The following is a 12,367-nucleotide window of genomic DNA, read 5'->3' on the forward strand; positions in this document are numbered from 1 at the left end:
GTGAGAAGGGGTTGATTGCTTCCATATTTAGGTGAGCAAGCTGAGGTTCAGAGAAATCATACCATGTGTCAAGTGAAGTGATAATAATATTAAATTTATGAAGGGCCTGGCAATATCACACTGGACTGGTTGATTGGTTACATGATTAATTGAACTAATAAATATTACTTTAAATTCTCAAGCAAACTGTATGAGATGGCGATGAGTACTATCTCCATCTAAGCTGTGACACTTGTAGAACAGTTACTGTGTACCAGGCAGTGTCCTGAGTATTTTTTGTGCTCATTAAATAGTTTTCAGGACAACTCTAGGGAGAATGTCTACTACGGCTAGTAGGAAACATTTAGGATTCAAACTTCGGTCCTCTGGCCTCCAGACTTCACACTTTAAGCCACTATTCTGAATTGCCTTTCTTTATACAGTGATCTCACAGAGGGGTTAAGTAACTTTCAGGCCAGTTAATAGTTGTCTTGAGCTTTTAATTTAGGGCTGCCCAACTCTAAAACCTCTCTATTTTTCTCAACACCATGTTATCCCTTCTTACATATGTTAAGAACTAGGACTTGAATTCATGTTTCTTAATTCCTTTTCCTGTGTATTTTTTTTTTCCATCCTAAAAAACTGTATATGTGTAATACAACACTTAGAGGCTTGCTGCATATAGAAAATGTGAGTTATGGGATTGAACCCCTGCAGAACAGCTCTCGTTTTGAGCACATCTTTTATCGAACGGATGATGTCCACCAAGAGCCTCTGAAATGTGGGGTTTCCAACAAAGTTATGGAAGAAGAAACCACAAAGGATGAAGAAGAGGAGCATCCTAGCATCACTCAGCTGCTTCGAGTAAGGAGCTAATGTATTTCTTCATGGCTCTGACTCAGGTTTAAAAACAATCATCTATTTGTGCATTAAACCAATACCTATTATTACTGTGTCTTTGCCAGCTTTGTGCCAGACATTGTGATGGGTACCAGGGGATAAAAAGATGAGTAATATGTAGTTCCTGCCACAAAGTTGAATACAGTCAGACTTCTGTGTTTTGGAAACGAGGGCTTAAGTCTTAAACAGTAACTATATTTCTTTTTGTCATTGCCCTCTAATAATCCATTACCATGACTTTGAGAGAGCAGTGGACTTTTTAATGTGAATACCCTTTACACAGACTGGAGCTCTAAAGTGAGAGAGAGGGAGAGACAGAGAGGGAAAGAGAGAGATTGAGTTTTAGGACTTTAATGATCTCAGATGTTTTCCTGGGGCACTCGTGGTATCCCTGTTTTGAGACTTCTTTAGGATTCCTTGGCTTCCTCTTAAGAGGGGTCTCTTAACCTGAGCTGTTTCTGGGACCAGAGGAACCTCAGTTGCAGACAAAGGCAGCTTTCTCTATAATGAGATGATGTCACTGTGCTTCTACAAGAGGCTTGTGCCTCTTCTAGAGTATTTTAATTAACTCATACTAATTTATGGCATTGTTTTCATCATCTGTTCTGCCATTCATTCTTTTGGTTCTTGGATGGTTCTTTTTAAGTTTAGTCATTGGAAAACACTTATATTTTAGCTCATTCTGTACTTTACATGGGGGCTTCCCAGGTGGCGCAGTGGTAAAGAATTTTCCTGCCAATGCAGAAGATGCAGGAGAACGTGGGTTTGATCCCTGTGTCAGGAACATCCTATGGAGGAGGGCATGTTAGCCCACTCCAGCATTATTGCGTGGGGAATCACATGGGCAGAGGAGCCTGATGGGCTACAGTCCATGGGGTTGCAAAGAGTTGGACACAATTGAGTGGCTGAGCACATATGGACAGTTTATGTAAGTTTTTGAAAATCACAAAACTAGTCATTTTTTAAAAGTAGCAACCTTGTATGTCAGTGCAAATTGTAACTCAATAAGACTGGAAGGGAAAAAATAAAGGACAAGAACAAGAAAATAAAGTGCAGACCTTGTCCTTCCTTTTCCTTGGGTTATTAGCAGATATTCTTTTTTCCACTCTAGTGGATTAGTAGGGCATCTAATTAAAATATGTGTATGTGTGTATAGTTTTGATATTAGAGAATCAATAATTCACCTTTGGAAACTTGAATAACTCATGTTATTTTTAACTAGAATTTTTCTCAGAGCACTACAGATGGCATATATCACTTTTAAAAACACATGTCTTTTGGTCTTATTGATGTAGGATGTGTTAAAAATCATTTTATGAAATTCTTAGCAGACATGAAACAAGTGACTAGAGGTTAGGATAAGATCATTGTGTGTTAAAAATAGGAGTCTTATACATAGTCGTCTTATATGTAATCTGAAGACTGTAGTCTTTTAACTTTTTGCTTTCCTTTATGGTGTTTGTGTTTTTTTTGACAGAGAAAAAGAGACGTCTTGCCACAGACCCGCTATGTAGAGTTGTTCATTGTTGTAGAGAAGGAAAAGGTAGGATTGATGACAGTTTTTCTCCTTTTTCATGAAAAGAAGATGAGAAGTGAGGATCCCATGAAGGAAATATGAAATATATTTGTATTGATTTTTGTTAAATGACTTTTCCCTGTAATATTTATACATGATATTCGTAATATATCCAGAACTGAATGTAGCATTAACATTACCTCTATCTTTATTTTTACTGGTGATGTTTTTCCACTGTTTGTTTTGGGTAATTTGCAAATGTTAAACTTCTCCCTTCTTAGGAGGGAGCAGAGTTTAGATGATAAGTTCAGAAGGGAGCAGAGGAGAATGGGTCAGCTTAGCATTTACTATTTATTTCATTATACAGGATAACACAGGACATTTTCCGTATTTATACTTAAGATTGTGCTTTACTCAACTAAGAAAAGTTTCGTATTTATTTCAGCATTTGCAAGGTTATTAATTTTAGATATAACTGCTATATATTTTAACCTATAGAATATTTGAAATGTTTTATCTGACTTCTGCCAGCTTTGCTGTTGCTGTGAACCAAATTGTTTGCAGAAACTTAACACAACTGACAAGTCCTTTTTTGTAATCTGCAGAGTCAGTTTTGAGAATCTTTATGGTTTTTTAAAAAAACCCTTATTGTATATAGACTGGAAAATAATAAGCCATACTTTTAGGAGATAGAAATGTATTCTTATTTGTTCGTTATAGGTTCATTATCCTCAAGTGTAGAAAGAAACATAAGGGAATGTGAATAAGCATGAACTCTGTCCCAGATAATGTATTAAAAGGTTCCAGTAGAATATGATGGACAAGTGATAAAAAAAGGAGACTTGAAATATTTTTTCTCATTACTTTCTCCACATAGGTAGAAAATGGTTTAAATAAAATATTTGGATTCCTATCCTGAGATTACAGAATTTTTTTTCTTATATTGCTTTGGTGATCATGAATTTTCTTCTTTGCTTTTCAGTATGATAACATGGGAAAAAACCAGACTGCAGTGCGAGAAGAGATGATAAGTTTAGCCAACTACTTGGATAGTGTAAGTTTATTTTCTATCAGCTGGGATTATTCTGTCCTTTCCTCTCACAGCCTCTGAATAGAATTTTAAAATTGTCTGATTTCGAGCTGTGATTATTCTAGAGGATAGAATAATCAGTCTTTCTGGGGTTTGCTCTCGAATTTGTTTTGTAACTTTTCTATGTTTATAAGGAAAGTATAATTTTAGAGAGAGTGAGACAAACGAGATTTCAGATTAGCATCTACTTTATCTTTTGTGTTGAGGAGAAATTCATCAGTTGATCTAAGAAAGAAATGAGAAGTTTATTCAAGCCAAATTTGAGGATTATAACCCAGGAAGAGCATCTCAGAAAGCTCTGAGAACTGTTTTTCCCATTAGAAGTCAAGGCACAGTTATTAAGTTTTTTTGAGACAGAGGAATGTGCATTCAATGAGGTATTATTGACAGTTTACACAATCTAGACCTAAGCATCATCATGGCCCTAGCAAGGTTAAGAAGGAATGTTATCTTTAAGGAGTTGCCTTTTTTATGTTAGGAGAATGCTGCTCTTTATGGTTGAGCAGGTATTTCTGCCGATGGGGAGGTTTGGTTGATGCCTTAAGCAGATATAGAAATGCACAGTGGGGTAAGAGAGGAGGCCAAAGGGCAGAGAAAAATTTTTCTGTGTAAATTTTTGTTGTCTTGCCATAAAATATGACTTTTATTTCACAGTAGATAGACTGAGGTTCTCTGGCACTTATGCAGAGATCTTTGAATTTTTGCTGAGAAACTTATTTTATTTTTTTAAATTTTATTTTTACTTTATTTTACTTTACAATACTGTATTGGTTTTGCCATACATTGACATGAATCTGCCACGGGTGTATATGAGCTCCCAATCCTGAATCCCCCTCCCACCTCCCACCTCATATCATCTCTCTGGATCATCCCTGTGCACCAGCCCCAAGCATCCTGTATCATGTATTGAACATAGACTGGCACTTCGTTTCTTACATGATAGTATACATGTTTCAATGCCATTCTCCCAAATCATCCCACCCTTTCCCTCTCCCTCACAGTCCAAAAGTCCATTCTATACATCTGTGTCTCTTTTGCTGTCTCGCATACAGGGTCATCATTACCTTCTTTCTAAATTCCATATATATGTGTCAGTATACTGTATTGGTGTTTTTTTTCTGGCTTACTTCACTCTGTATAATAGGCTCCAGTTTCATCCATCTCATTAGAACCGATTCAGATGTATTCTTTTTAATGGCTGAGTAATACTCCATTGTGTATATGTACCACAGCTTTCTTATCCATTCATCTGCTGATGGACATCTAGGTTGTTTCCATGTCCTGGCTATCATAAACAGTGCTGCAGTGAACATTGGGGTACTTGTGTCTCTTTGAGGCAAGAATATACAATGAAGTAAAGACAATCTCTTTAACAAGTGGTGCTGGGAAAACTGGTCAACCACTTGTAAAAGAATGAAACTAGATCACTTTCTAACACCACACACAAAATAAACTCAAAATGGATTAAAGATCTAAATGTAAGACCAGAAACTATAAAACTCCTAGAGGAAAACATAGGCAAAACACTCTCCGGCATAAATCACAGCAGGATCCTCTATGATCCACCTCCCAGAATACTGGAAATAAAAGCAAAAATAAACAAATGGGATATAATTAAAATTAAAAACTTTTGCACAACAAAGGAAACCATAAATAAGGTGAAAAGACTGCTTTCTGAATGGGAGAAAACAATAGCAAATGAGGCAACTGACAAACAACTAATCTCAAAGAAACTTATTTTAAATAAGGCTGTCTCCTGCTCTGAAACCATATATGACTCTGTGTGTGAGAGAGAGATAGACAGAGGGAAGGATTTGGTTTGAGATTTTAGAGTTTATTCATCTAGTGGGAGATATTGAAGAATTAGATACATGTTCCTTTTTAAAGTTTTTATTGGAATACAGTTGATTTATAATGTTGTGTTAGTTTCAGGTATACAGCAAAGTAAATCAGTTATATATATATCCACTCTTTCTTTTTCAGATTGTTTTCCCATATAGGCCTTTACAGAGTATAAAGTAGAGTTTCCTATACTATACAATAGGTCCTCGTTAGTTTTATATGCAGTGTATATGTCCGTCCCAATTTCCTAATTTATCCCTCCCCCCCTTATCCCTTGGTAACCATAAGTTTGATTTCCCCCACCTTACTCAACTTCTGTTTTGTAAATAAGTTGATTTGTACCCTCTTTTTTTAAGAGTCCACATATAAGAGTGTGTATCATACTGAGTGAAGTCAGACACAGAAAGACAAATGTCATACAGTACCACTTGTATGTGGAAAAATTTAATCTCTAATATGAATACCAAACATAATGATGATGATGATAGTGATTTTGAATGTTTATAATGTACTGATTTCTGCTTTATTGACTATGCCAAAGCCTTTGACTGTGTGGATCACAATAAACTGTGGAAAATTCTGAAAGAGATGGGAATACCAGACCACCTGACCTGCCTCTTGAGAAATCTGTATGCAGGTCAGGAAGCAACAGTTAGAACTGGGCATGGAACAACAGACTGGTTCCAAATAGGAAAAGGAGTACGTCCAGGCTGTATGTTGTCACCCTGCTTATTTAACTTCTATGCAGTGTACATCATGAGAAACGCTGGACTGGAAGAAACACAAGCTGGAATCAAGATTGCCCGGAGAAATATCAATAACTTCAGATATGCAGATAACACCACCCTTATGGCAGAAAGTGAAGAGGAACTAAAAAGCCTCTTGATGAAAGTGAAAGGGGAGAGCAAAAAAGTTGCCTAAAGCTCAACATTCAGAAAACGAAGATCATGGCATCTGGTCCCATCACTTCATGGCAAATAGATGGGGAAACAGTGGAAACAGTGTCAGACTTTATTTTTTTGGGCTCCAAAATCACTGCAGATGGTGACTGCAGCCATGAAATTAAAGGATGCTTACTCCTTGGAAGAAAAGTTATGACCAACCTAGATAGCATATTCAAAAGCAGAGACATTACTTTGCCAACTAAGGTCCATCTAGTCAAGGCTATGGTTTTTCCAGTGGTCATGTATGGATGTGAGAGATGGACTGTGAAGAAGGCTGAGCGCCGAAGAATTGATGCTTTTGAACTGTGGTGTTGGAGAAGACTTTTGAGAGTCCCTTGGACTGCAAGGAGATCCAACCAGTCCATTCTGAGGGAGATCAACCCTGGGATTTCTTTGGAAGGAATGATGCTAAAGCTGAAGCTCCAGTACTTTGGCCACCTCATGAGAAGAGTTGACTCATTGGAAAAAACTCTGATGCTGGGAGGGATTGGGGGCAGGAGGAGAAGGGGGCGACCAAGGATGAGATGGCTGGATGGCATCACGGACTCGATGGACGTGAGTCTGAGTGAACTCCAGGAGATGGTGATGAACAGAGGCCTGGCGTGCTGCGATTCATGGGGTTGCAAAGAGTCGGACGCAACTGAACGACTGAACTGAACTGAACTGATAATGTACTAAAAACTGAGTCAAGTGACTTATATTTATAACTCATTTATTGCTCACAGTATTTCTGTGAAATAGAGATGAGTTCTATAAGCCTTTATCTGAAACCTTTGGGGTACATGTCATTAGAATTTTAGACAAGAGTTTAGAAAGGTAATATTGTTCACTATACAGTGTATGTATAACATGTAGTTCACTATGTATTGATCTTACTTTATACCTCCAAAAGGATCCTGGGGTAGCACCTTGTAATCTAACTCATTGATATTTCTATAGTGAAATATATGAATATTTATATTAAGTGAACTAAAGTGAAGTGAAGTCACTCAGTTGTGTCCGACTCTCTGTGACCCCATGGACTGTAGCCTACCAGGCTCTTCTGTCCATGGGATTCTCCAGGCAATAGTACTGGAGTGGGTTGCCATTTCCTTCAGGGGATCTTCCCGACCCAGGGATCAAACCCGGGTCTCCTGCATTGTAGACAGGCGCTTTATATATGAATATTTATATTAAGTGAACTAAAGATGAACAGTAAATAGGCTTTCATTAGTTTAGGGAAAGGTTTGAAACCAAAATACCAAAAACTTTAAATATCCAGAGTTTGTCAGATTTTGGAATGGAAGATAAAAAGGATTTCAAACCTTTGTTACTTTTGTTTTATGAATGAAGAAACTCAGACCCCTGAAAAGTTAGAGTTCCATTATATTGAAGGAAACATTTTTGATAAAGAGGAATCCTGTTTTTAAGTGGTTATGTTAATTAATTATAAGTTCAAAGATATTCTCATATTCTTTATTTTATTATATTTTATTGAAGTATAGTTGATATACAGTTTTATATATATTACAGGGGTACAATATAGTGATTCACAATTTTTAAAGGTTAAACTCCATTTATAGTTATTATATTGAGTTGGCCAAAATGTTCAGTTGGGTTTTTTAATACCTGTTTATGAAATGCCTGACAGAACTTTTTGGCCAACCCAATAAAATATTGGCTATTATTCCCTGTGTTGTACAGTATATGCTTGTATGTCCTTGTAACTGATAGTTTGTATTTCTTAACCCTGTACACTCTCCCTTCCTTCTCCCCACTGGTAAGCACTAGTTTGTTCTCTATATCTATGAATCTATTTCTCTTTTGTTACACTCACTAGTTTGTTGTATTTTTTTAAGATTCCACCAAGAAGTGATGATGTTATTTAGTTGCTAAGTTGTATTTGCCTCTTTGTGACCCCATGAACTGGCTTCCCTGTCCATGGGATTTCCCAGGCAAGAGTACTGGAGTGGGTTGCCGTATCCTTCTTCAGGGGATCTCCCTGGCCCACGTCTCCTACAGTGGCAGGGAGATTCTTTATCACTGAGCCACCAGGGAAGCCCTCCTATAAGTGATACCATACTGTATTTGTCTTTCTCTGTCTGACTTACTGCACTAAGCAGAATACCCTCCAAGTCCATCTATGCTGTTGTAAATGACAAAATTTCATTTTTTATGGTTGAGTAATAGTCCATTTGTGTGTGTGTGTGTGTGTGTGTGTGTGAACCCAGTCATCTGTTGACAGATACTTAAGTTGCTTCCAAATCCTGGCTATTGTAAATACTGTTGCTGTGAACATTGGGTTAAACATATCTTTTAAATTAGTGTTTTTTTTTTATCCCCCAGATATATACCTAGGAATTGTTCTCATATTCTTTAATAAATTTTATATATTTTTGTTTTCTTCCCAGATGTACGTTATGTTAAATATTCGAATTGTGCTAGTTGGGCTTGAGATTTGGACAAATGAAAATCTGATCAGTATGGCTGGAGGTGCTGGTGATGTGTTGTCGAACTTTGTACAGTGGCGGGAAAAGTTTCTTATAACACGTCGGAGGCATGACAGTGCACAGCTAATTCTGTAAGTGATGTTTTTAAAGGTACTCTTTATGATATGGTCAGAATAATAATTTTCGCTTTTTTCTTTTTTTGCAGTCGTATCCTCTTAAAGTTTTTGAGCATTCATTTAAATGAGGAAGAAGTTTGATTTGTAGAATGAGTGCAGTGTGCTAATGAGACCTGCTTTTGTTGGATCTCTTGTGACCTTTATCCCATATCCTCTTCCTCTTTCCCGGGTATACTTCCTTATTTTAGTATGGCATGTTTTCTAGTTTCTTCTTGTGAAAGGATATATTGAAAGAAAAAAGTTCTGACCTCTTTCATGTCAGAAAGTGTGCTTTACAATCTCAAAACAGAATTTAAAAATTATCTCTGGTACACCAGAAACAAAATATAAATCAACTATACTTTAATTAAAAAAAATTATCTCAATTTGACCTCTGATTATGCTAGTGCTTAAGTAATTCATTGTTTCAGGGCTGTGCTTTTTCATTTGTTTTGTACATTTTAGGTTATTTTGTCAGGTCTAACATTTTTGGCATGAAATCTTTTTCCTTCAGAATTTTGGAGGCATGGCCATTGGTCTTTTGACTTCCAAATTACTGTTGAGAAGCCTTAATTCATTAAAAAAAAAAAATTCACTTTAGAATGGGTGAATTTTTTTGTACTTAAATTCTATCTCAGTACAGCTTCACTGAGAAACTTTAATGCATTCTGTTTCCTGTTTTTTAGTATATGCCTTTTTTCCCTTCCTTCTTTGAGAACTTGTAGGATCTTCTCTAGAGGTTCCCAGACCTCTAAATTGTCTTGATGATATGCTTTGGTGTAGGTCTTCTATCACTCATTGTGCTGTGTTCTTAGTGGGTAATTTCAGTCTTGAAATTGTAGTTCTAGGAATTTTTCTCAAATTATTTTGTAGGCGATTTCATCCTCTCTATTTTTATTCTTCATTCCTTCAGGGATTGCTTTTACTCAGCTGTTGAGTTTCTTGTGGTTGTCCTCTAATTTTTTTTATCTTTTGTTTCCTTTCTTCTCATTGTCTTTTGTTCTATTTTCTGGGATATTTCCTTAAATTTACCTTCTAAAGTTTTTATTGTGTTTCTCATTTCACCTATCTTATTTTTAATGTTAAATAGCTGTTTTTGTTTCCCTGAAAATTTTTATGTAGTCAAATTCTTATTTCATGGATACAATAGTGTTTTTAAAGTTTCTTTGCCATCCTTCTGATATATTTTAAACGTTTTTCTTTTTTCTACATAGCATTTTCATGGTACTATAATAAAACTTAAGCTTATGTGATTAGTTAATACAGATATATTCCAAAAGCTTATAGCAAAACCCTCACTTAAAATATAAAAAAATTTTATTCTTCTTAGAAATTTTCTGGTTGATAGGCTGACTTTTTGCCAAAAAATATTTTATGTAATAATCTTTCCCTCCTTCAATGTTGAATGGTACCTAAAATAATTTTTTCTGAGGTGAAATTTCCCTTGTTTTTTTTTTTTTTGGTCATATGAGTTAATTTAGAGTAAGGCACTGAGAATGCCTACATGAATTTTTATGACCCTATAACCACAAAAGCTTGATCCGGACATTTCAATGAATTTTTAGTAAAACTGTACCCAGAAGTGTCCTCATACCCCGACAGTGAGTATGCCTTCTTGTTCACAAAAGACCAAAAGGAACGGACAACAAGCACTCCCTGTGCTTTGCCCAGCCTACCAAGCCTCTGTTTGGTCTTCGACTGCCATGTTAGAGGTGTTTCTCAGATATCTGATAATCCCTGATCGGTTGTAGTTGAGAATGGGATACTAAAAAGCCTTTCTTGAAGCATTGAGGACATAAAAGTGGCTCACTACAGGGTGATCTGGCTAAAATGTTTCCATGGCAATCCCCTTATGTCAGTAGCAGACTCTTATCCTGGCTGGTCAGGTGTCCCAGAGAATGGTTTATTCATTGATTTAAAAGATGTTTGTTATGTGTATAGTCTAGGTCCTTGGTTATGGCAGTGAACAAAAGAGACAATTCTTACTCTCATGGAATTCATACTGTGTTGAAGGAGAGTTATCTTGTAAGATAAATAAGTATATGTATTGGGTCAGCCAAAAATTTTGTTTGGGTTTTACCCTAACAGCTTATAGTGTGCTAAATAATGATAAATGGTAAAGAGGAAAAATAAAGCCGAGAGGGTAGAGGTAGAAATATTGAAGGAGTGAGGTTGAACTTTTAAATAACATGATGAGGAAGCCCTCAGTGAAGAGATGACCTTTGTGTAAAGACCTGAAGGAGATGAGGGAGTGATATGGGTGTATACTGGGGAAGACACAGGGACCAGGTCCTGAGATCAGGTGTGTTCCTTATGTTCAAGGAGCAACCTGGAGACCATTCTGATTCTTCTGTTCTCTGTGCGTCCTGCTCGCAGCCTCCTGTATGAATATGCCATTGAGTTTGTTATCTGTCTCTTTTCACTAGAATTTTTGAATAAATAAATATAATGCATTTTAGGAAGGTTTTTCATCTAAAAGGTAGAAAACAAGTTGGTTTGATATATCTAATGTATATCTTCATTTGTCTGAAAAATGAACTTGTAATGTTAACTTTCACTCTCTGACGATAAAAAAGAGATAAGGCTTTAATTGAACTCTGATTTTTAAAGTGCTATTTATCTTTGTCATTTTCCCCCCAGTTTTTATAGGTTTACTAATTAGTTTAAGATTGCCCAAAGAAATAGGAGCAACGTGTACCTTTTTCTCCTCAAGTACATTTTATAACTTTTCCCTGTTCTCTTCATTTAGGAAAAGAGGGTTTGGTGGGACTGCGGGAATGGCGTTTGTGGGGACAGTCTGTTCAAGGAGCCATGCGGGTGGGATTAACGTGGTACGTTTTCTTGATGTCTTTGCATGTTTGCATTATGAAATGTCCAGCAATCGTTTATTTCCTCTCCTAGTCCTTACAACAATATTTTGAGTGTTACAAGGGCCATAGAAGATCTCTTCTTGCCCTAGAGACTGGATTTAAGTTTTCTAATACTTATTATGTGATCATTAATGCCTCACTTTTTATGAATTAAGAAACAGAGACTCCATCTGAGGAAATTAAGTTAGAACCATGAGCTTGTTTTCCCATCAACCACCATGAATAATATGTTGGTGCTTCTGATTTGTTGCTTAAATGGTCTACCTCCATCATCAGTATGTTAAGTCACTCCAGTTTCTTACTAGACTGCAGTGTTTACAATCTGATGTTGGTTGCTTGCTTTATCATGTCAGCTGCCAACATTGTGGTGGTGAATCTCCTTTTGTGAAAAAATAATTTTAGAAAAAAAGAATAATCCTTTTTGTTCAGAAACTTAATTAATACCTTCCTGTGTTTGGACAGTTTGGGCAGATCCCAGTGGAGACATTTGCATCCATTGTTGCTCATGAGTTGGGTCATAACCTTGGAATGAGTCATGATGATGGGAGAGGTTGTCACTGTCCTGTAAAGAGCTGCATCATGAATTCGGGAGCATCGTGAGTAACTGAATTCTTTTTATTCTTCCTTTTTCTGTTTTAAAAC

The 12,367-nt window shown here is 36.5% G+C and overlaps 1 protein-coding gene across 2 annotated transcripts in view; it reads left to right on the forward strand.

Moving 5' to 3' along the window:
* Nucleotides 1-12,367, forward strand: part of ADAM9 (ADAM metallopeptidase domain 9) — a 96,311-nt gene that overhangs the window by 29,050 nt on the left and 54,894 nt on the right. For both annotated transcript variants that reach the window (XR_011253455.1, XM_069572992.1), the window contains exons 6-11: nucleotides 648-843; nucleotides 2,357-2,422; nucleotides 3,378-3,449; nucleotides 8,662-8,831; nucleotides 11,605-11,686; nucleotides 12,188-12,321. Coding sequence is in view for 1 of the 2 variants with exons in the window: in XM_069572992.1 (XP_069429093.1) it covers nucleotides 648-843; nucleotides 2,357-2,422; nucleotides 3,378-3,449; nucleotides 8,662-8,831; nucleotides 11,605-11,686; nucleotides 12,188-12,321 (720 nt within the window). In the remaining variant the exon portion in view is untranslated. The remainder of the gene's footprint in view (nucleotides 1-647; nucleotides 844-2,356; nucleotides 2,423-3,377; nucleotides 3,450-8,661; nucleotides 8,832-11,604; nucleotides 11,687-12,187; nucleotides 12,322-12,367) is intronic.

The sequence above is a fragment of the Ovis canadensis genome, chromosome 26 (assembly GCF_042477335.2).
Source record: "Ovis canadensis isolate MfBH-ARS-UI-01 breed Bighorn chromosome 26, ARS-UI_OviCan_v2, whole genome shotgun sequence".
Taxonomy (NCBI): domain Eukaryota; kingdom Metazoa; phylum Chordata; class Mammalia; order Artiodactyla; family Bovidae; genus Ovis; species Ovis canadensis.